At 46.6% G+C, this 21692-nt stretch overlaps 5 protein-coding genes across 8 annotated transcripts; 3 read left to right on the top strand and 2 right to left on the bottom strand.

Moving 5' to 3' along the window:
• The first annotated feature begins 1518 nt into the window (after positions 1-1518).
• On the top strand, positions 1519-6238 carry wnt4b (wingless-type MMTV integration site family, member 4b). Its single transcript, XM_057046102.1, has 9 exons — positions 1519-2920; positions 3022-3223; positions 3540-3693; positions 4416-4500; positions 4581-4712; positions 4971-5113; positions 5185-5325; positions 5407-5569; positions 5638-6238. Exons 2-9 carry the CDS (start codon positions 3135-3137, stop codon positions 5805-5807), a joined length of 1077 nt encoding a protein of 358 aa, XP_056902082.1. The 5' UTR covers positions 1519-2920; positions 3022-3134; the 3' UTR covers positions 5808-6238.
• A 570-nt stretch (positions 6239-6808) lies between these two features.
• Positions 6809-10955, bottom strand: cdc42l (cell division cycle 42, like). Its single transcript, XM_057046183.1, has 6 exons — positions 10831-10955; positions 9289-9393; positions 9133-9205; positions 8935-9044; positions 7307-7504; positions 6809-7216 (listed from the first exon to the last, which is right to left on the bottom strand). Exons 2-6 carry the CDS (start codon positions 9391-9393, stop codon positions 7127-7129), a joined length of 576 nt encoding a protein of 191 aa, XP_056902163.1. The 5' UTR covers positions 10831-10955; the 3' UTR covers positions 6809-7126.
• Positions 10956-11152: 197 nt separating this feature from the next.
• mlf2 (myeloid leukemia factor 2) lies at positions 11153-14567 on the top strand. Of its 3 annotated transcripts, none has more exons than XM_057046146.1 (8): positions 11153-11448; positions 12248-12377; positions 12477-12512; positions 12674-12727; positions 12846-12974; positions 13065-13224; positions 13309-13523; positions 13949-14567. In XM_057046146.1, the coding sequence occupies exons 1-7, from the start codon at positions 11405-11407 to the stop codon at positions 13518-13520; spliced, it is 765 nt and encodes a 254-aa protein (XP_056902126.1). In that variant the 5' UTR covers positions 11153-11404; the 3' UTR covers positions 13521-13523; positions 13949-14567. The 3 variants fall into 3 exon arrangements, with proteins under 3 accessions (XP_056902126.1, XP_056902125.1, XP_056902127.1); XM_057046145.1 differs by having other exon boundaries at positions 12239-12377; XM_057046147.1 differs by having other exon boundaries at positions 11154-11448; positions 12266-12377.
• A 767-nt stretch (positions 14568-15334) lies between these two features.
• Positions 15335-19421, top strand: LOC130532980 (gamma-enolase). 2 transcript variants are annotated; one of them, XM_057046059.1, is made up of 13 exons: positions 15335-15476; positions 16032-16117; positions 16260-16355; positions 16477-16535; positions 16620-16689; positions 16796-16929; positions 17012-17234; positions 17308-17505; positions 17703-17779; positions 17924-18048; positions 18117-18225; positions 18757-18815; positions 18924-19421. In XM_057046059.1, exons 2-13 carry the CDS (start codon positions 16033-16035, stop codon positions 18991-18993), a joined length of 1305 nt encoding a protein of 434 aa, XP_056902039.1. In that variant the 5' UTR covers positions 15335-15476; position 16032; the 3' UTR covers positions 18994-19421. The 2 variants fall into 2 exon arrangements, with proteins under 2 accessions (XP_056902039.1, XP_056902038.1); XM_057046058.1 differs by lacking the exon at positions 15335-15476 and adding an exon at positions 15483-15692.
• A 150-nt stretch (positions 19422-19571) lies between these two features.
• On the bottom strand, positions 19572-21435 carry LOC130533061 (axonemal dynein light intermediate polypeptide 1-like; the record flags this gene model as incomplete). The annotated part of the gene is made up of 6 exons (XM_057046205.1): positions 19572-19815; positions 19901-20065; positions 20286-20464; positions 20590-20759; positions 20852-20946; positions 21403-21435. Coding segments are annotated over 6 exons (678 nt in total), but the record flags the coding sequence as incomplete, so codon positions are not given.
• Between the last annotated feature and the right edge of the window lie 257 nt (positions 21436-21692).

Below are 21692 nucleotides of genomic sequence, written 5' to 3'. Positions count from 1 at the left end.
GTACCCAGAATAAACGCAGCGGTCCTGAGGACAGGTGAACCCAGAATAAAGGAACCGGTCCTGAGGACAGGTGTACCCAGAATAAACGCTCCGGTCCTGAGGACAGGTGAACCCAGAATAAAGTAACCGGTCCTGAGGACAGGTGGACCCAGAATAAACGCTTTATTTTTCTTTTGACTTGTTGCCGTGTGGTTTGAATCCTGAGTTAATGAAGTTTGCAACCGGTCCGTTGTTTTCCCCAACTTCACGCCACTTCTGTCTGAGGCCTGAGTTCTTCTGCCTGTATCTACGTCCCCTATAGCTGCTCTGCAACCCCCCCCCCCCCCCCCGGTACACGTAGCTCTCATAGCAACAGTGCCGACTGTACTGGTTGATCGTCGTTTCTTGAACGCTCCTTAAAATGTAGACGTACACGCGTGTGCGCAGAGTCCCACACCTCGTCCTTGCCAACCCATTTTTACTGTTCTGCTTACACCTCTAACACACTGCGCGCACACACACACACACACACACACACACACACACACACACACACACACCACCCCCCACCCCCACCCCCCACTGCTGCCATCATTCCATAATATACATGGGTCGACCACTCCCTCTACCCCCTCCCCCAACAGCTCTACACCCACTCCCCCCCCCCCCCCCCCCCCCCCCCGCCTGCCTGACAACACCACTGCCGGCCATCCCATAATATTCACGCCCGCGTTCACACGCAGCCGCTCTTTGTTGGCATCGATGCCTGAGCGGTGTGAGCGCGCTCGTGCACAGCCGCCCCGTCTCTGACGACTGTGATTCCTCCATCCGCATTCGCAGGGCTGAGGCAGGTGAGCGAAAGCAGAGCAGCAACGGCGAAAAACGAGCCGAACGGGAACAAGTGGCGGGTCACATCCCGCTCCCATAATGACCTTTGGCTCAAATATGTGGTGGTTGTTGTTGTTGTTGTTGTTGTTGTTGACGGTCGCCCTGAGGGCTGAGAACAAGGCCCTCAATCATCACTACAGAGCATCCGTGGACAAAGTGTGGTGCGTTCAGAGTCGCCCCACCTGGAAGTCTGCAGCCGTGTCCCATCGGAGCAGAGGGAATGCGAGTCGTCTCCAAACCCTGAGGCCACGCCGAAGTTTTAACAAGCGTCTCTTCGGGCTCCGCAGCCCGGCTACAGTCGGTCCACGCCGCGTGATAGAATGTCCACAAAATGGGGGTAAAAGATAAAGATAAAAAAAAGAGGGCAAGTTATTTACGAGAGGGGCGAAGGGACGAGCATAACAGAGGCGCCGGACGTGACAGTAGCCGGTTCATCACCACGGTGTTGCTGTTGGAGACAGTGGAAGACGTCACTTGGAGAAACAGGGGACACAAAGGGGAAGACAACAGGAGGAAGACAAGAAAAAGGACAGAGGGGGCCTGCGAGGAGCCTGTCCTTACAGATGTAGACAGGGGAACATGTGTGTGTGTGTGTGTGTGTGTGTGTGTGTGTGTGTGTGTGTGTGTGTGTGAGTGTGAAAGACAGAAAGAATGAAAAAGATGGATGGAGTAACCATTTACTCAGCAGCTCGATGTCACCGGGTTCCGAGTTAACTGGCGGCCGAAATGGCGTCAACGTGAATGAATGAGGCGAAGTCCAGGAAAGGCTGGTTCCAGCTTCACCCCGACACACACACACACACACACACACCCTCAGAAGCAGCACATTTCATAAAGCGCGACGTGGTTTTAGTTTTTTGTCGCCTCGTTCGGTGGCTGCAGGAACCTGACGGGAACTTCGCTCGTCCTTCGAGCTGTTGTGCTCTAATGTCTCATCACCGGCTGAAGAAAAGGAGACAAACGACTGAATACGACCAGGAAAACCGGAAAAACGGTCTTATTCTTCTATCCAAGAAGGTCGACGCGTTCCAGATTTGTTCGATTTCAGCATATTCTCCAAGAAATAAATCAATTTATAGTCCAAATAAGTATATTTTGACTCTTTAGGCGTCGTTCACGTACACATCTTTGTTATTCTTTACGGCTTTTTGCTGACCCCCACGTAACAATCTTCCCTTATGCTCTTCTTCTGCCGCTATCGGGTGATTTATTTGCCTCCGTTTCAATATTTGTCGTCAGTCTGTTTTCTTCCCCTTGTCTAAATGTCACCCCTTCTTCTAAGACAATACAGGGAGGGAGAACGAGAGGGCAAATGTGGGAGAGATAGAGGAAGGGTGGGGGGCGGCAACTCGTAAAATGAGCAACAAAGTTTGGGAAAATTAAACATTAGGTAAGAGCAACGTCACAAACACGAGCGCGGACGCGGAAACGCCGCCGCCGTTTCTCGGGTTTTTGCTTTAATGACCGATTGGACGAAGTTGGGTGAGTTTTCGAATGGGGGAGAATCACATAGTGAGGATCTTTTCTTCACCAAACCAAACACCCTCCCACAATCAGTACAAAACATTTAGACTCTTATTTATGGTTTTTTGTTTTCTCAAAAACTTCAATCCAGGAGCAAAGGTCAGACCGAGCTCAGACAGTCGGAGCCGTTGGCCTGGCTCCTCCCCTCCGTGGGCATCGCTCGCTCCACACCCTGCATCCCGCCCGTCCTCTCTCCCACCTCCTTTATAAGCCATCACTCCCGTCTGGTCCCGTCACTCGTTCCAGCCGGTCCCACCTGAGTCGGACGCGTTCGTTTCAGCGGGAATGAAACTGGCACAATGTTCTTCCAGCCTCGCAGAGAGTTCGAGTGAAACAGCTCATCCCGAGAGCGCGCCTGGATTTTAGTCCTCTCGAAGGGAAGACTCCTCGACAAAGTGTATGTTTTCCTCAAAGATCCCTGGGACTAAGCTGCTGTCACCGGCGGCAGGCGCCAAGATCCGGACGGGTGAAATGTTGATTCAATTTGGGATTTAATTCCAACGCGTGCAGCTTGATCGCAGGACGAGTGGTGAGAATTGGTGTTATTTAAACATTCTTAAAAAGTTTCTTTTTAGTCTTTTTAAATCTATGACAAAAAAAGTGATCTACTGCCCGCGGGATCACCCCCAGATTCCACATAAAGCAGATCCGCAGCAGAGGTCGCTGGGACCGGGGAGACGGGCGGCGTGTTGTCCGAGGACCCAACCTGACACACGGAGACGGACAGACAGACGAACAGTCTGATGCCAACTGTCTCCACTGTCATTCTCACGGCACCACTCCTCCTCCTGTTGCTATGGGCAACCTACCCCACCATGGCAACCAACTGGCTGTAAGTCTGGTGTGCGAGGGAGGAAGAGAAGGAGGGAGACTGTTTGTCGTGCTATAACTTTTAAAAGTTGCTGACACGTCTCTGAATCTCTTTCAGTCGCTCCCTTCTCGGCCTTTTGTCTCTGCAGTCGTGACCTTTTGTCTTGCTCTCTGTCTCCTCCTCGGTCCTCCTCTTGTCTCCGTCCTCTGTAAAACTCTGGCCGGTTGTGACCAGTTCCACCTTTTTTTCTTGCCCCCTTTCCTCCTGCTGATGCACTCGTTCTAATGACCTCCATCATTTATCATGCATCTCCCCACCCCCTCTGCTCCTGTCTAAGCTCACTGGCGAGGCTGCCTCGCTCCAGGCCCCTGTCCGGTGCTGCTCCATGTGCGCGTCTGAGGGGACTGACCCCAGGGCAGGTGGGGGTGTGCAGGGCAAGAGGGGAGGTCATGGAGTCTGTACGCAGGGCTGCTGAAATGGTTATAGAAGAGGTACAGTTTAAGGGCAATTCCAAATGTTTGTTTTGTTTATCTGCACGGAACCCTGGTCAATGTTACACGAGACCTCCATTCTATTCACACACAGGGGCACAAACAATAGCCACATAATATTATTCTATTTATTTGTGCGATCAGAATTTGCACATTACATTTCATGATGAAACACCACCTCAAGATTAAATTAGGGATGATGTCATTCTGAGGAAAAATGGACTTAATTGGGGCGGCGAAACTATGTGGCTGTAAACGACACATTTCAATGTTACACAATCAACAGGGGACATTGGTTTGGCAAAAATAAAAGCAAAAATCTGAACAGTAGATGGGGGCAAATTTGACTCTTAAAACCACGAGGACTAACCTTGGTCTGGTTATGATGGGATAGAAAGAGGCAACTGGACCAGTTATAGAAAGAAATAATTAATAAGCTGACTATATTTGGGAAGACAGGGTAAATGTACTGGTTATAGAGCGGTGGAGAATATAAATGGACTGGTTACAATGGAGGGAAGGCCAGTTGGACCGGTTAGAATGGGACACAGAGGGTAAATGGTCTGGATATAGACAGAATAAAGAGGTTGGCTGTAGTTGGTCAATGGTCTCGTTGTACAGCATTTTAAATGACCTGATGAAACAGATGTTATATTTTAACAGACCTGTTAACTGTGCCACTGCACCTGTGTTCTTGACATCTCTGTCTTCATTTCACCAAGTGCCAGCACCAGTTCAGGAATCGCCGGTGGAACTGTTCTACCACCCCGCGTGGGATCAATGTATTCGGCAGAGTAATGAACCAAGGTGCGCTCACGTGGACGCGCACGCTACCAAACAGCCTGATGTGAATGTATTTTGAATATCACAAATATTTTTGGTTTCAGGCACTCGGGAGGCAGCCTTCGTGCACGCTCTGTCTTCAGCAGCCTTGGCCATGGCTGTGACCAGAGCGTGCACGCGCGGCGAACTGGAGAAATGTGGCTGTGACAGGAAGGTCAGGGGAGTCAGCCCCGAGGGTGAGTGTGGCCTCTCCCAAACTCCAGGAAGTGATGTCACAGTCGAATTTCCCAGTAGAGATCCAAACGCTAGCAACAGTTCTACGAGTAATAAACATGCTTAAGAATCAAAAGTGAGCATATTTAGATGCATGTACTGTAACTGTGGAGTGGTTTTTTTGGGCAGCAAATATTACTGACAATTCAAGAAAAAGAGATTCTGAGTGACACTTTGGGGGTTTAGCCTTCGATTAGGACTCTTCCTGTTTCCCATCCAAGGGTTCCAGTGGTCAGGATGCAGTGACAACCTGTCCTACGGCGTGGCGTTCTCTCAGACGTTTGTGGACGAGCCAGAGCGAGCCAAGGGCCTGTCGGCGGGTCGACCACTCATGAACCTCCACAACAACGAGTCGGGGCGAAAGGTGGGACACGGACGCCCTTTGGCGGGGTTCTTCCCACCCGTCGCCCCGCTCACTCTTCCTGCCCCCACCAGGCCATCCTTCACAACATGCAGGTCGAGTGCAAGTGCCACGGCGTCTCTGGATCCTGCGAGTTGAGAACCTGCTGGAAGGTGATGCCTCCGTTCAGGCGTGTGGGCATCGTGTTAAAGGAACGCTTCGACGGCGCCACAGAGGTACGTCCGCATTGGCAACCTTCTGAAAACCCCTCAAGCCCCCCCTTGTGTCCAGCCCCGTCAGCACCCTCTGCCTCTTAGGTTCGCTTGACTCGTATAGGATCCAGAACCGCCCTGCTCCCCCGGGACCCCCAGGTGAAACCCCCCGCTGCCAGAGATCTCCTTTACCTTGCACCCTCTCCAGATTTCTGCCATCTCGATCCCGAGAACGGGATCCCGGGGACTGCTGGTCGGAGATGTAACGGTAAGGTCGACCACGAGGAAACGAGCCGACCCAGAAGGATCGGTGACAACTCTTCTGCTGACCAACAGGAACCTCTCGGCTGGCACCAGACGGCTGCGAGCTGGTGTGCTGCGGGCCGGGGTACAGAGCGGGCCGGGCCGAGGTGGTGCAGCGGTGCTCCTGCAAGTTCTCCTGGTGCTGCTCGGTCCGCTGTCAGCAGTGCAAGAACACGGTCACCATTCACACCTGCAAAGTCTAAAAGAACCGAGGCGCCAAACCAAGAGAGAAAGAGCCCAAACCGACCGTCTGTGAGGATAAAGGGGATCACGTGTCAAGCTTAGTGGGGAAAACTCAACCTTCCGCACATGTAAACGTCCTCAACAGTTACAGCCGCACACGTTGTAGCCGTGAATTAACCAGAATTAACAGAAACCGCAGCCGACATTTCTCTATTTATATCTTTTCCCTTTTTAATTGTTTATTTATTTGTATGTTTTGGCTTCACTTCCGCCCTCCTCGACATCTTAAATAGCGAGAATAACTCTAACATTAATCCGCACCTTTCTTGTTTTGCTCTTTGTTATGTTCCTACACAAGTGCCGTGCATTTTAGGCTTGTTCATAGAAAATAAAATAATAAATACAGTAGTTTACCAAAAATCCAAGACTCTCCGCTCTTACTTTGACCAAATAAGTGTACTATGAAAGAGAGACGTTAGCGGGCTTTGCTGGTCTGATGTTCATGCAGCATCATAACTCAAACATACGAACCAGTGCTTATTTGTTTACAGTTAACCATTTTATTAAAAATAACCTGATTACAGACACCCAGAATCTTACTAGCAAATGTCATCATGTCAATCTCAATCAAGATAAAAATCTATGGAAAACATCACAACTTAATTTGTTATATCAGCAATCGCTCAAAGTCGGTAGACTAGCAAATGATAAAAACTCAAGTTTTACAACGAGTAACTGCTAAGATTTTCCCAAACACGGACACAGAATTAATACAATATAAACAAAAGAATAATAAAATAGAAAGTCAAGAGTCACCTGAAGGAGGGAAATGAGCAACAATGCACCAGAATATTCAGAACAGAACTGGGGGGGTTCTAGATACGTAGCTTGGAGTTAATGGAAGTCATTTTTGCCTCCATTATTCATCCCATGAGAGTACCACATTATCGCGCCCCTCAAATCACGTGCACGCCAGTGCATCTTTCCGTGGAACGTACAGAGAAGGCCAAAGGCACCCAGATGGAGGAAACTTTTTATTTAAATGGAGTGACAGCGGCAGGCAGGGGGGGCCTGCCCCACCTGAATATGTCAGGATGGTTTTAAAAGCGTTCTGAAGAAGAGAACGGTGACACATACTGCTTTTACTGCACGCTGAAGTTTTGTTCCTCAGCCTCTTTCCAAGTTTATTTTGAAGGCACAATCAGTGTACACGTGAATCAGAATAAGTCTCATTGGCACTGTGCCTCCGTTGCCCATGTTTCACCATGGTCATTGATCCAACTCTTTTTAATCACCCCGCCCATTTCTAAACCACCAACTCTCGCTCAGGGGGGTTAATCTATAGCAGGATGCACTTTCTCTTGGTTTTGGTCTCAGGGGGCTCCAAAGCAGCCAGAATGGCCTCGTCGAACACATTTTTAAGACCTCGCTGATAGAGAACAAAGAGAGAGAGACGGAAAGATCAGGATATAATATCAAATGCTTCAAAGCATGAATAAACTCAACACCCCCCCCCTACCTGTGTCAGAGCAGAGCACTCCACGTATTTGACAGCCCGGAGTTCACGTGCCAGTTTCTCGCCACTTTCAGGATACAGGGGGCGCTGTTTGTTCTTTGCAAGCTTTTCAATGGTGCTGCCATCTTCCCGCAGGTCCACTTGTGTCCCCACTAGCAGGAACGGTGTCCGTGGGCAGTGATGGGAGATCTCAGGAACCCACTGGCAGAGACAGAGCAGAAGGTCTGAAGTCGACTGCTGATTGTGCAGTGATCCTTCATGTCAGCAGGTTCTATTTGTGCATGATGTCTGTTAAAAAAGGCTCGTTTCTCCCCCTCCCACAGGTGCCTTCATTAGATGAGTTACTCACGTTTGAGTTCAAACAGATTTAAGGGTGTCTAGATTAGTACTTGTTCCATTTAGGAAGGTTTTAGCTCAGTTTCATCCTCTCTCGTGGTTCCAAATAGGGTGAAATATCAAACAAACACATTTAACTGCACTGTTTCATGTCGCTGAACTAAATAACTGTAAAATACTGCTTCCATGCGTTCGGGTCTTCACACTTGCCAGTAGTCGGCTGTCGTGCTGACTTCAGCTGTTTTGTCCTAACGCAGTGACAAACAGCCACAGGATAATCACCAAAAAAACAACCCGCTCCATATTGTTCATTGTTAATGGTCACATCACAATTGTTTCCCTGAGCGCCACTAAAACAAGCGGCTGCGCTGACGGGATTCCACAGTAGGGATGCCATTTTTGATCCCATCGGATGCCTGAATTCTTACCGATAGACTTTCTATAAAAGAGTAGTTTGATTTAATATTAATTAATTACTGTTACTTTTATAAGAGGTCATGGTAAACTCCTCTCTACAAGCAAATATATGAACGCGTCTATGTCCTAAAAGGAAACTTGAGGTAAGTACGAGGTCAGAAAACAGGAAATCCCGGTAACAGGTAGAATCCCATCATAAAAACGAATCCAGACCTGATTCCTGACGGCTCTTCTCATCGTTCTGCTACCTAAATACTCCTCGTTCTCCCTCGTGGGTGTTTATGCCATGGGTATTGTACATTGCAACGGGGTTTCTGCCTCTCACAATAATGGCTTTGCAAACATTGCACGCTGTCTTGCTTGGCCATGTTTCATGTGTACACACAGCAGACGAGCTGTATGGAAACGTTCGCCAGCCCAGGTGCTGCTCAGTGCTAGAATGCTAGCCGTCATGCTAGCCGTCTTCTCCCTTCTCTTGTGTCTAAAGAAACATCTTCGTCCAGGAAATCAATTCTAGAGTCTGCAGCCAGTTTGGTAAAGCCCAGCCATAACTGACAGATTGGAAATTTCCACAGGTTGGATTGGAAATGAACAATCTGTGAATTAGCTTGGTAAAGGAACCCGATACTGATACTGGATAGGGTTGACCCCCATCCCTGCTCGGCAGTATCTGTAGAGGAACCACCTGATGCCAGCATTAGTGATAGAAGATGGTATCAAGCAAAGGAAAAGCTAACAGAGGAACAGAGAGGCTATCCTTTTATATATATTTAAATATACATATAGAATATACCTTGTCCTCCAAATGTCAACAAAGGTATACAACAACAGTCAGGGTCATCTTTACCTCCAACTATGAGGAGTTATTGAAAACTGACCTTCTCTTTGACGTTTTCAAATGACGAGGGTGAGACGACAGAGAAACATACGAGGAACACGTCTGTTTGTGGATAACTGAGAGGACGCAGACGGTCATAATCTTCCTGTCCTGAAAACAAGAACCGAGGCGGAATGGGATTGGTAAAGCATTTTAACTGGTTTCTGGGCCACCCCAAAACTAGAAAGCAGACATTTACCTGCTGTATCAAATAGGCCCAGTGTGTAGGGCTCCCCCCCGATCATCACCGTCACGGCATAATTGTCAAAAACCTTTAAAAGTGGTGGGAAAACAACACAATGCAATCAACATGCGATAGAGAAAATGACGTTACAACGACATGTGATGTTCTTACCGTAGGTACATATTCAGAGGGGAACTTATTGGTTGTGTAGGAGATCAGTAAGCAGGTCTTTCCTACGGCACCGTCCCCCACCACCACGCATTTTATAGTTTGCATCTACACAGATAAAAGAGAAACGGGCGCACGTGTCAGTTTTCATATGCGGTACAGTTAAGCGCTGACAGGAAGTAAGGTGGCTGAATGCTTTTCAGATAGAAACATGTGAAAGCATCAACTGTACAGAAGCCCCGTAACAGAAGAGCGGCCGTGGTGCTTTTAAAGCCAAGAATCTCTACAAGACTTTTGTCATATTTAGTCAACCTGTGATGTTTAGACGTCGCCGACGAGACAACAGCTCAAAAACAGGAAGTCGGTTTGACAGGAACTCCTAGATGAAGATTGCAATGAGATGATGCGTGTTATCGTTCTGGGTGTTTCGAGCTGCTGGGAACATGAATGCATTCCTAATAGTTTAGTTATATCAAACACTGGCACCTTACGTAATAGCACTTATACATAATACACAACTCCATAGAACAGTCCGGCTGAGAACACTTAATCCAGAAATCCAGATTGACTAGTAACAGTAGAATTACATTAGTGAGAGGTTCTAGGCGGAATTTGCAACGTTATTACAACGTTAAGCCTCGAAATGACCAAATAAAACTTTTAACATATTATGGTATAGGTCCATGCAACACTAGTACATCGGGTCTGTGGCGTATTTGACTTTAAAATGAGAATGTTTGGTTTTGTTTCCTAGTCTGAGGGAGTTGGTGACTAATGTTAGCAATGCTGACCGGCTATTTCAACTTAAATACTTAAGGCCATTTCAAGGATTGTTTGCTTTAGGCTACGATTATATGTTTATGAACGTGGTATTACGTGCCACAAATACATAGATGGGTTAAATTAAGTGTCCGTCTACGTGATTACCTGATCTTACATACCAGAGATTATTGATGTCAAGCAGAACACTTCCGCATTAGCTGCTTCCGAGGGATGGTAACAAAAAGAACTGTGGCCTGTTAGCCCGATCTTACTAAATTACCACTGGATACTCGCTAAAACTTCCACCAAATACGACCTTCATTGGGAAAACTACTTCACTTAAAAGTGCTTCGAAATGAAACGCTGGAAAACTTAAAGTAATAACCCTAACCCAACGATACCCAGCGATACCCAACGATACCCAGCGATTGGATCGCTTCAGCCTAGCTGAGATTGATGAAATTTGAACGTTTATCAAATGTCAGTTTACTGTCTGATATATGAAAGCAGAGACAGCCAAGTTCAAGAAAACATCCACAAAACAAGTCGAATTATATTTTTTAAAAAGCCGCAACTTAATTTTAAGCCCAATAATGGTATTAACCAGCAAGCTTGGAAGTTCGAAAACTTTAACACATTGTGCACTTGTTTAATAAAAACACATTAACAAAGTTTTCTATTTGGCACAAAGGCTGCGCTGTTAGTGGACGTCCGGTCAACATGTTCCTGAGCGTAATAAATAACTAGTCCTTATTTCATATAGATTTTTTAAACTCAACTCACCGTTTTTCTTCAGACAGGTTAGGCGTTGGTTACATCCGGGTTTGAGGGTCGAATTACTCTCTGCGCATGCGCAGGACCCGCGAGTTCCGACCCGAGACAGAACGGAAACACCGCCGCCTGTTGGACACTCATGAACAACAGTTGCTGAGGCGAAACTCACTTCAGCCCAAGCTTTCGTTATTTGTGACTGCGTATGTGCGTGAATAATCTGTGTTGTGTATTAATGGAACTTTAAAATCCGGCTATCTGAATAAATGAATAATTTCCGTTTCAGTACAAATACAGGTCTTTATTTTGAAAACCGGAAAAGGCCGGACATTCGCGGCCCTTTTGGTTAACTTGACAGCAGGGTCGCTTCTCTTTGTCAGAGGGCTGACTTCCGCTCCCATGTTTGGTCTTGGCTTTCTAGAATTTGCTGATTTACGAAACTGTCATTTTGAGAAGCAGTTCCAATAGTTAAGTATTTTAGTGATCTTACTTTGCCCAGAGTTTAAAACCGTCTTATTTTAATTACGACCATTTCAGTCTTGCTAGCTTGCTAACATCAGCCAGCTGACTTAAATCACCACCTAGCATGTTTCGATTCTTGAATGACGATGATGACGACCCCTACATGATGTAAGTATCCAATAATCGGAACATTTGTATCGGGACAATAATATCGTTTCATATTTCGCGAGGGAAAAAAATGTCCCCCGGTTTTGCATAGCCTGTATATCTGAAGTTTTACCCTCCAAAAGGTAGGCTACCTAGCTTTAACGTGACTCTCGCCAGCTGTGGGGGCCTGTAGTGGTCCTCCATATTGGATAGACAATAACAGAGGAGCTGACAGAGCTCATCGGCACTTGCTCAACTGATCCATCCTTTGGGTAGAAATATGATCACTGCACTTTAAGTGTTTCGAGTTCCTTTGTCATTGGTATCCACCGCATTGAGTAAAACAGCTGTGGTGCTACTGGAACTTTCTTAAACGGCTCAGTAACAGATGGAGATGTGAAAACATCCGCCTTTGTTAGCGTTTGCTAATCCATTTTACAGGAGAATGTTGGGAGTGTAACTTGGTGAACAAACACAAACCCGTTAGGTTTCGTGGTGGGTTTAAGTCCAGCATTTCTAGTCTGCAACATCTGTTTGTCATTGGTAAGGAGAAGCACTGCAAAACAAGTTCTTTGCCATTACTGGAGTTTAAAAAGTGATGCAGCTATTTTGGTGTGTGAGGGAGAACAGGAGGCGACAAAGATCTGTTTTCAATCCTTCTCCGAATATCCTTAAATAAGGAAAATCCAAACATTTGCATCAGTCGTCCTTTTAAACCACAACAAAAATCTGTTATTTGATGGGCCGTTGTTTCCATCCGGGTGTCCCAGACTAAATGTGTCTCCATTATTCTTCCCAATATTCCGGTGAGTTCTAACAGGTCGTTTTGGTATTTTAGGGATCCATTCTCAGCACACCGGCAGCAGATGAGGGCGATGTTTGGACCGTTTGGGATGGACCCCTTCGCCATCACCCCCCACATTCAGCCACATCGTGCACCACGCCGACAGGTAATTGCAGGCACCTCTGCAACACTATGGTGTAAAAAAAACTACACAGCATTAAATAGAGCATTTCTAACAACACTGACTTTGAATGACCCCTTTTAGGCTGGTCCTCTGGCTCCCTTCGGCATGATGGGGATGGTGAGCAGCTGCATTACCTTGTTTCTTTGTTCTGGCGATTTTGTGACATTACAGATGCATTTTATCAAAAATAAAATGTGTTTTGGTCCCGTTGAATCAAACCTGATGGTGCTTTCACGTGCACGGTTGTTTAAAGTTTCACTGTGGCTTCGCATCTGCAGGGAGGAGGGTTCATGGACATGTTCGGAATGATGGAGGAAATGATGGGAAACGTGGTGAGCGCCGTGCAGCTTCGCATTACCAGAGTTTCCTTAATTTTCCCAATAAAACTTGCCTTGGAACAGCAGATCCCTGTCTAACAATTGTGTTTGTCTGTGTTGTCTCTGTCTCCAGGAGAGAATGACCAGTGCACCAAACTGTCAGACGTTTTCCTCCTCAACGGTGATCTCTTACTCCTCTTCAGGCCCCGGTGCTCCTAAAGTCTATCAGCAGACCAGTCAAACAACAACAGGCCCCGGAGGGGTGAGAATATCGGACCATGAAGCTTTTACCATACTCGGGTTTCTGCTTTTTTTAATTTAAAACGGCGACAACTTTTTCTTCTCGTCACAGATTCGCGAGACACGGCAGTCGCTCAGGGACAGCGAGAGTGGACTCGAGCGTCTCGCCATCGGCCACCACATCGGCGCTCGCGCACACATAATGGAGCGGTCACAGAACCGCCGCACTGGGGATCGCGAGGAACGCCAAGACTTCATCAACCTTGACGAGAGTGAGCGACGAAAGCTCGGCGTCTGTTGGGAATATCGTTAATTCTCCAGCCTTTTTAAGTGTTTGCCTCCATCCCATCGACTAGGTGATGCAGCAGCTTTTGATGAGGAGTGGAGGAGGGGGACGGGACGGTACGCCCCCTCAAACGGCCGTGCGCTGGACTACAGCCGGGAGCGACGGGCAGGCGGCCAGCAGCTAGCCCTCCCAGCACCTCCCAGCTCAGGGAGCCCCCCTGGCCATCGACACGAGTCCCCCAGACACCGCCAACCTCAAACCCGTCCGCGTTACGACTGGTGAGAGGTAAGAGGAAAAGCTGGCGTTTCATTTTTATTATTGTTGCTGTTGGAACACCTGAGTCTAATAGATTTGCTCAATAAACCTGAATAATGTGGATATTCTGATCTCAAACGTTCCTTAGCTCAAATATATGGAATTACTCACGGTTGCCATGAATTCAGCTATGGCCTTAGCTCACAAACCACCATATTTACCCAGGATGGAACTCTGCGTAATGTTAACATTGGAATGTGCACACACACACACACACACACACTCAGAATTACTTGTGTGTTTGCTGCATTTGGTGAAAATAAACATCTGCATTTTGTCCCCAGATTAATTCTAACATCATAAATTGATTTGTCTTGTGTTCAGACTCTTTTCTGTTCAATAAAGTTTGAGCCCACCTGGCTGTTGTGTGTAACGTTCACCGTGGGTTCCTGCAGGTGTCCTACAGGTGGCGAAAGATGAGCAGAAGATTTTCCCAATGCTGTGAACAACGTTGAAGGTGGAAGTTGGCGCTTCTGACATTATGGCCAATGGAAACGTCTGACAAGACTGTCTTTCCTTAACGAAACACAAAACCTTTCATACACAAAAGTTGCATTGACCAGACACACACACACACTCGCACACACACACTCATTGTCAAAATTCGATGTGTTTTTGTCCGCTGCACTAAGATGCTTCAGTTTAGAAACCATCTGCTGTACAGTCCATTTAGTTTTTTTGTGGATACACTAGGATGTCAGTGAATTGAATTGTATACTGTTAACTAATCTAACTAAATTACAAAATAAAAGCTCATTAAACATTGTTAGATAAATTCGAACTGCCCTCGTTGTGGTTGTTTGAACTTGCATGTAGTGTCTTTTATAAAGTTGCAAACATAACAGCTCGAAACTAATGAAATAATTTCCTATTTGCTACTCCATTGTACATATATACTGTAAAGTTATACAGCTGTACAGAGTGCAAATGTGCAATTCTACCTCTGTTATTCCCTTTTTGAAAGTACAAATTGGCTATACATCATTCCCTAATAAAAGTGTTTGTATTTCTGTGCCCCCTTGTCTGTGTCTGCAGGTCACATGACTTTGTGAGGGAATAGACGGTCTGTTGCAGCGCCGCCGTTGGCGAGCTGACAGTGACCCGTAGTCTCAGCAGCGTTACGCGTAGGCTAGTTCTGATGGCGCTCCCTCCGCCCGCCTGTCAGTGCTGAGCCGGCGGTTTCAGAAAAGGCTGTAAAACATCTGTAGGTGCTGCAGCTCTGCTGTGTCCAGGGATGAGCGGCGTCGGAATCTTGGATAGAATCCGACGCCTCAGCCAGCAGCCGTGTTGCTGAAGGGCCGTAAGCGGCGGTGGCGAGGAAGGAACTGCTCGCTGTTCTCCAGGAAACGTTCATGCAGATGCTCCGCGTGTTGCTGCAACAGATGAAAACAATCCTGTTTTTTGACCCCCCCCCCCCCCCCCCAAAGCCAGCTGTGTCTTTAATTACATCCAGAACTATTTTTAAATGTGCCCCATCCCTCCGGCGAGCGCTGCTCTTGTCACTTGTGCACCTGCCTCCTTGTCTCCTCTCATCTCCATCACACCCCTGATGCCTTTAAGGCAGCGTCTTCTCTGGTGCACGGGCTCTTGCACAAGTGCTCGTTAACGTTTCTCCAGCAAACGGCCTAATTTAGCCCCGTGATGATTCAGGAGGCCGGAAAATCTGATTTCACGTCTTTCACTGCAGGATTTAATCTCCTTCCATCAGGGTTCCACAGCATAAAGCCTTGCGTGGCTTTTCTCTTTAAATTCCCTTTGCCAGTTTTATACCCACCCCTCCTCTTCCTCTTCCAATGACTCACGTGCTCCCCCTCCCCCCACGTGTCATGTTTTCACCCCCCACACCTCCACCGTCCTCCCCTCGCTGCGACTCATCCGTCCACATTTGCTCACGTCCTCAAAGAGGCTTCGAACCAGCTGCAGGTAACCGTTTTGTAGACTCATCTATTTTGTCCTTCCCACCCTCCGCTGGGCCTACTCCCCCCTCCCCCTCCTCCTCCTCTTCCTCCTCCTCCTCCTCTTCATCCTCACCCTGCTGTGTTTTGCCACCATCTCATCTCTCCATCGCTGCATGTTCACATTTGGTGAATGAAACACTGCACAGAAAACTGAACAGGTTGACGGCAGATCCATAACCAGGTATGTGTTATCACCATTTGATGCTTCCATCCCAGGATGTGGTTGTATGTCGTGTGTGTGTGTGTGTGTGTGTGCGTGCGCGCTCATCTTTCCCCCATTACGCACCCCCAAGGCAGCGTCGCAATGACCACATCGCGTGTGCTTGTGAGGAAGGAAGGATGCAAAGTCCTTGTGGCTGATGTAAAGTGACCTCAGCGCTGCTGTTAGACGCAGTTAAATGTTTTTCACACCTCATATGTTCGTCCACGTCACCAAACCACACCCAGGGAAATGGTGTTGGAGATACTGAGAATGTCCCAGAAACGCTGGTGTGAAAGGCACATTTTGTCGTTTTTACAGGATGTCGATACTGAACATTGTTGCTAGGGAGATCCTGGACTCCAGGGGAAACCCAACGGTGGAAGTGGATCTGCACACCGGCAAAGGTTGAGCATCGCAGTGACTCATGCATCATGCGAAGCGGCTAATTAGCTTTATGCTGTAATCTGACCCTTGAAACGATCGCAGGGTTTTAAGGGCGCATTTCCATCTCCCCCCACACATCTGTGGTTCTTGCCTCCTTGTCAGGTCTTTTTCGGGCTGCTGTTCCCAGCGGTGCGTCTACTGGCATCTATGAAGCTCTGGAGCTGCGTGATGGAGACAAGACTCGCTATAAGGGCAAAGGTGGAGGCACATTCACCATAGAATCTGTAGAAACAGATGGATCCGTAGCATATATATATACTGACCACGCTAAAACACTTTTTACTGATCCCAACCTTTTCCCTTTTTGTTGGTATTTAAGGTGTAACCAAAGCTGTGGGCCACATTAATGACACCCTTGGCCCAGCCCTGATACAATCGGTGCGTGTGCGAACTGTTTGGATTGAAATGTACCGAAAAGCTTTCCAGAACTGTAAAACAAGCAAAGATCTGTCCCTCTGACAGGGCATCAGCGTGCTGGAGCAGGAGAAGTTGGATAACGTGATGATCGAAATGGACGGCACCGACAACAAATGTAAGCCCCGGTTGCCTCTCTTGCTAACGTGTGCAGGCGGGTCCCTGCGCGCCGGGGAGCAGCACTGCACGTATGTGCTGCGTAACTGCTTCTCTGTGCCTCCCAGCTCAGTTCGGGGCCAATTCTATTCTGGGAGTATCTCTGGCCATATGCAAAGCCGGTGCTGCGGAGAAAGGCGTCCCCTTGTACCGGCACATTGCTGATCTGGCGGGGAACTCGGACTTGGTCCTTCCAGTTCCGGTGAGCGACTGTGTGCAAATGGAATGAGTCCAAAAAGGGCATAAAATGTAAATTTGTCTACTTCATCTGCATCTTCACTCAGGCTTTTAACGTGATCAACGGGGGCTCCCATGCTGGTAACAGGCTGGCCATGCAGGAGTTTATGGTGCTCCCTGTCGGGGCAGAGTCCTTCCGCGACGCCCTGCGCATGGGGGCCGAGCTGTACCAGACACTGAGAGGTGTCATCAAGGAGAAGTACGGCCAGGATGCTACAAACGTGGGAGACGAGGGAGGCTTTGCCCCCAACATACAGGAGAACAGCGAGGGTAAGCGTGGGGGGAGAAAACCTTCCAATGGTTATTTTGTGTTTCTGCTCGTCTGTATGCTTCTGTCCTTCAGCCCTGGAGCTAATTAAGACGGCCATCGAGAAAGCCGGATTCACCGACAAAGTTGTGGTCGGCATGGATGTGGCCGCATCCGAGTTCTTTATCGAGGGCAAGTATGACCTGGATTTTAAGTCCCCGCCCAATGCCTCCCGCCACATCAGCGCCGGAGAGTTGGCTGACATCTACCAGGGCTTCATTAACAACTACCCAGGTGTGTATTCAGAGCCTCGACGCAGGCCTGTTGGACACCTCCTAATTATGCACCACAGCACCAATTCGGCAGGCTAAAACCGCTCCCTGGAAAAACTGTTCATTATAATCCCACTGAGATGTGGGTGGGTAGTGGTGAAAATGAGGGGTTCCTAAAGCATTCCCATCGTGCTGGTTAACCACGCGTCTGTCCTCCAGTGGTTTCAATCGAAGATCCTTTCGATCAGGACGACTGGCCTGCTTGGTCACAGTTCACTGCTGCTGTCGGCATCCAGGTAAGATGTCACATTTATATATTCATATCTATCAGTTTACCTATCCTTTGCATTTGAAATGTATTTTTTTAATCATTCTTCTCTATCATTAAAGTCTTATTTTATACTGCTGAACGTGTGCAAGTGACGAGCAACTGTGCACAGGTGGTTGGAGATGACCTGACGGTCACGAACCCACGCAGGATACAACAAGCTGTGGACGAAAAGGCCTGCAACTGCCTGCTGCTCAAAGTCAACCAGATTGGCTCTGTCACGGAGGCCATCAAGGCGTGAGTTGATTTGTGTGTGCACTCGGGTGTGTGCCACGATGTGTGTTCATATCTTTTCACTGCTTCAGGTGCAAGCTGGCCCAGGAGAATGGCTGGGGTGTGATGGTGAGCCACCGCTCAGGAGAAACAGAGGACACCTTTATAGCTGACCTGGTGGTTGGGCTCTGCACTGGGCAGGTAACACTCACACACACACACACACACACACGCACACACACACACGCACTCCTCGTGTGCTTTATAGCAGTAACAGTGCAGCAGCGTCATCATTGTTCCTTCCTCTACTTGCTCATCTCTAGCAAGTGGTGCACATCAGTCAAATACCTGAGACAAATACCCCATATGTGTTTAAATCAAACCACACGCTGGTGTATATAAGGACCATATGAAAGCGAGGCCCGCGCCTCTCTAGCGCCCCCTAATGGTATAACGCTGCATTAAAATAAGCCCCTCCCTCATTATTTTAGGCCCAACTAGTATCAACCTATAAGAAAATCTCAGAGGGGGTGAAGACGTTCACCCCTTGTGGTGTTTATCGTTTTTATACTTTTGATTGTCCCACATTATATGGGATGAAACCCCCCTCAAATGAGATTGAGCAATCTCTCAGTGGCCACTTTGAGACACAAAACATTGAGTGAATAAATGGACATGTGAAATGTGAACCAGGGGAAATGGTTATGAGCTTGTACTTATGTGTCCCTTCAGATAAAGACTGGCGCTCCCTGTCGATCAGAGCGTTTGGCCAAATACAATCAGCTCATGAGGTGTGTATTCACAACTTGCAAAGCTTTTGATATTTGAAAACGTTTTGTGACTATTTTCATTTTGTTTTATCACCTGCCACATCGCCTGACGCCTTTACATCCTCCCAGGATTGAGGAAGAGCTGGGTAACCAGGCACGCTTTGCCGGGCACAATTTCCGTAATCCCAGTGCCATTTGAGCGCAACAAGTGGACCGGAAGACAGCAAGCATTCGAATAACGCTAAATATTCATACTTCTGACACTAAAATGGCATTGTGATCATGATCCCTGTTTCGGCAAAGGTCTTACAAGCCAACACACGGTTAAAAATAGTCTGACATATTACTGTTTAACTAAGCTTGTAGCTAATGCACTGAAACTCCACTTTATTGGCCAGGCACAAAAATTAGCATCTCACCTGATCCACTTGTTTGCTTCCTCTTGACCGGACCGAGCGTCTCACTCTGACTCACCACAGAACTGGTTGACCTTTTGTGCTCTCGGTTCCTCTTCCCCTGCTCCTCATTGTTGTTTGTGATGTGACCAGCTAACAGTTTGCCACACAAGTGAAGTTGTTTCCTTGTCCCAATTTGAGTGTATTAAAGAAATCACTATATGTTGATTAAGCTTTTTGTCTCCTCTGTCATTTCACTCGTCTTTTGCTCAGAGGTGTCCTTCACCCAACACTGAATATATTCCATATAACCCTGATAAATTTAAAAAATAATGGTGCAGTTTGGAGCACACCAACACACAACACAAGAGAAAAAGTGAAAAGATTTTTTTGTTTTGTTTTTAATCAAAGACTGAGACATTGATGACTTAAGTGTTGATTTTTTTTAAAAAGAAAATTGGTTGGAAATTTGCAGCTTAGGAAGGAAAAGGTGCCGAAGCTGAACACACTCCTCCCTCCACACAGTCGTTTTTAGTGTGATCCTCCTATTGAGACTGAATGTGAGATCGACTCCTTCTTGCTTGATGAAATTACTTCTTGGGGGTGATGATTTCAAGCAGTTGGTCCTGAAGAGAAGATAGTAATAAGACAGGGACCCCAGGTATTTATAACAGGTATTAAATTTACAGTTGCTGTGGAAGGAAGTGGCACCATGAGCTGCCGTTTGGTCCTCTGCAGGGCCTGAATCTCATCGCTCTGCTTCTTTTCTTCCTGTTGTTGTCTCTCGGTCTCTTTCTTTTCACTTGCAACATTTTTAGCTCTTTGCTCACTCAGTTGCATCTTCAGTTCTTCCTTCTCCTTTTCCAGATCAGATATCTATGCAAGTTAGAATTTAATTAGAAACAAGCTTTTTTTTTTTACTAGAGTTAAGTTGATTATTGACTCAACTGTTGTCCTTCAACAACCCTAACCCAGGGCTCTCTGCTGGACAAACTAGCTTTTAAATGGAATCTCTTATAACTGTAATAAATTCAATCTATATCCCACGCTGTTAGGATTCAATAGCTCATGCTGTGAAATTACGCAAGTGCTTAACTCTTTTCTGCATGTCAGTGTTGCCCTGCTCTTCCAGCAGCCTCTTCCTTATGCCAAAAGCTATGCTGCTTTCGTAGAGAGTCTTGTAGGTAGCGACAGTGGTTTGAATTTCCTCCCCGATGCGGAAGAGAAGCAGACCCCTCTCAGCACAGTTGACGGCCATCTGCCTGATCAGCTCATCTAACGAAAGAAAAGAGTAATGTAATAACAGCATGTCTTCCCAATAAATAGCATGTCTTCCCTACGTCCATCTCGATTTATTGTCCACGCCACAGAGACATTGATCCTCTGGCAGCTCCACTTACTGAAGCACTGGGAGTAAAGCTCGCTGCGTATGGGACAGATTCCCAGCTGTCCTGCACCTCTTTGCTGTAACTTTGTGTCCAGTGACTCTTTTAGTTGAATCACATCTGCTTTTGTAGAAGGTGTGCTGGACACTTGTTGCATCCATATGTCATTTCCTTCTGCCCAGTACCTGAAACAACATGATATATATATATATACACACACACATACACACACACACACACACACACATATATATATATATACACAGGTAAGACATACCTGGGTGGGAAAATGGAGTCGACGATATGCAGGCTACTGTCCTTTTTGTAGCCAGACTTATCTTTTGAGTGTGGTGGAGAAGGGGCCAAGCTAACCTGGAGTCATGTGCATTTCATGTTACTTATCTGCTGTTTGCACTGATAACTCTCAAAAAATTGGGTTTCTATGCAAATAACAGTTTTTAATATCATTCAAATATATTTTTTAATATCACTATAATTATACTCAGTAATGTAGCTTTTTATTCACCATTTTCCTATTATTAGTAAGTCAAAGGCCATGATACACGTTAAGATATCTTAATTTATTTCCCTATGATTCAATAGAACTTCTGTGGTCTGAGTGGCGACAGCAGTAATAACTTTTGAATGCTGCCTTATGCTTTATGCATCCAGATGTATGTTTTCCTTTGAAAAAATAACCAGCTTAATTTTTTGAATATACATTGTAATTATTTACAATTTAGACATTATACTTAAATTGTCTATAACCAATTGACGAAAAAACTATCAAGTACATTAATATGATTTTGTATTAAAATTCAATTTCACCTGAAAAATAAAACGTGGCTGGATTGTTGCTGATCAAACCCCTTAAATGCTGAATATCTGGTAGACTGATGTTCTTCTTAGAGCAACCACAACAACAACAATCGTGCAGCATTAGTCTGTATTTCAATATGAACAATGTTTTTCTTGGATATTAAACAGATATTGAAAAAAAGAAAAACTAAGTTAAACTGACCTTTGGTGAGTTTTTGTTTGCGTTGTCGTTTACCACAACTGGGTGTTCATGTTTTAAGAGAGACTCTGAAGCTGCCATTAATGTCTTCTTTTTTTTT

Source organism: Takifugu flavidus, chromosome 10, assembly GCF_003711565.1.
Source record: "Takifugu flavidus isolate HTHZ2018 chromosome 10, ASM371156v2, whole genome shotgun sequence".
NCBI lineage: Eukaryota > Metazoa > Chordata > Actinopteri > Tetraodontiformes > Tetraodontidae > Takifugu > Takifugu flavidus.
Note: the sequence above shows the minus strand (reverse complement) of the source record. Positions and strands in the feature narration are given on the sequence as shown.

Bases quoted from the DNA above. Each gene is read 5' to 3' on its own strand.
- cdc42l (XM_057046183.1), bottom strand. From the start codon at position 9,393: ATGCAAACTATAAAATGCGTGGTGGTGGGGGACGGTGCCGTAGGAAAG. The intron at 9,206-9,288 runs GTAAGAACATCA...CCACTTTTAAAG, and splicing joins CCTCTGAATATGTACCTACG to GTTTTTGACAATTATGCCGT. The intron at 9,045-9,132 runs GTAAATGTCTGC...TCTTGTTTTCAG, and splicing joins GGGCCTATTTGATACAGCAG to GACAGGAAGATTATGACCGT.
- wnt4b (XM_057046102.1), top strand. From the start codon at position 3,135: ATGCCAACTGTCTCCACTGTCATTCTCACGGCACCACTCCTCCTCCTG. The intron at 4,501-4,580 runs GTGCGCTCACGT...TTTTGGTTTCAG, and splicing joins CGGCAGAGTAATGAACCAAG to GCACTCGGGAGGCAGCCTTC. The intron at 5,326-5,406 runs GTACGTCCGCAT...TCTGCCTCTTAG, and splicing joins GCTTCGACGGCGCCACAGAG to GTTCGCTTGACTCGTATAGG.
- LOC130532980 (XM_057046059.1), top strand. From the start codon at position 16,033: ATGTCGATACTGAACATTGTTGCTAGGGAGATCCTGGACTCCAGGGGA. The intron at 17,780-17,923 runs GTAAGATGTCAC...AACTGTGCACAG, and splicing joins CTGCTGCTGTCGGCATCCAG to GTGGTTGGAGATGACCTGAC. The intron at 18,816-18,923 runs GTGTGTATTCAC...ACATCCTCCCAG, and splicing joins AAATACAATCAGCTCATGAG to GATTGAGGAAGAGCTGGGTA.
- mlf2 (XM_057046145.1), top strand. From the start codon at position 11,405: ATGTTTCGATTCTTGAATGACGATGATGACGACCCCTACATGAT. The intron at 11,449-12,238 runs GTAAGTATCCAA...TATTCCGGTGAG, and splicing joins GATGACGACCCCTACATGAT to TTCTAACAGGTCGTTTTGGT. The intron at 12,975-13,064 runs GTGAGAATATCG...TTCTCGTCACAG, and splicing joins CAACAACAGGCCCCGGAGGG to ATTCGCGAGACACGGCAGTC.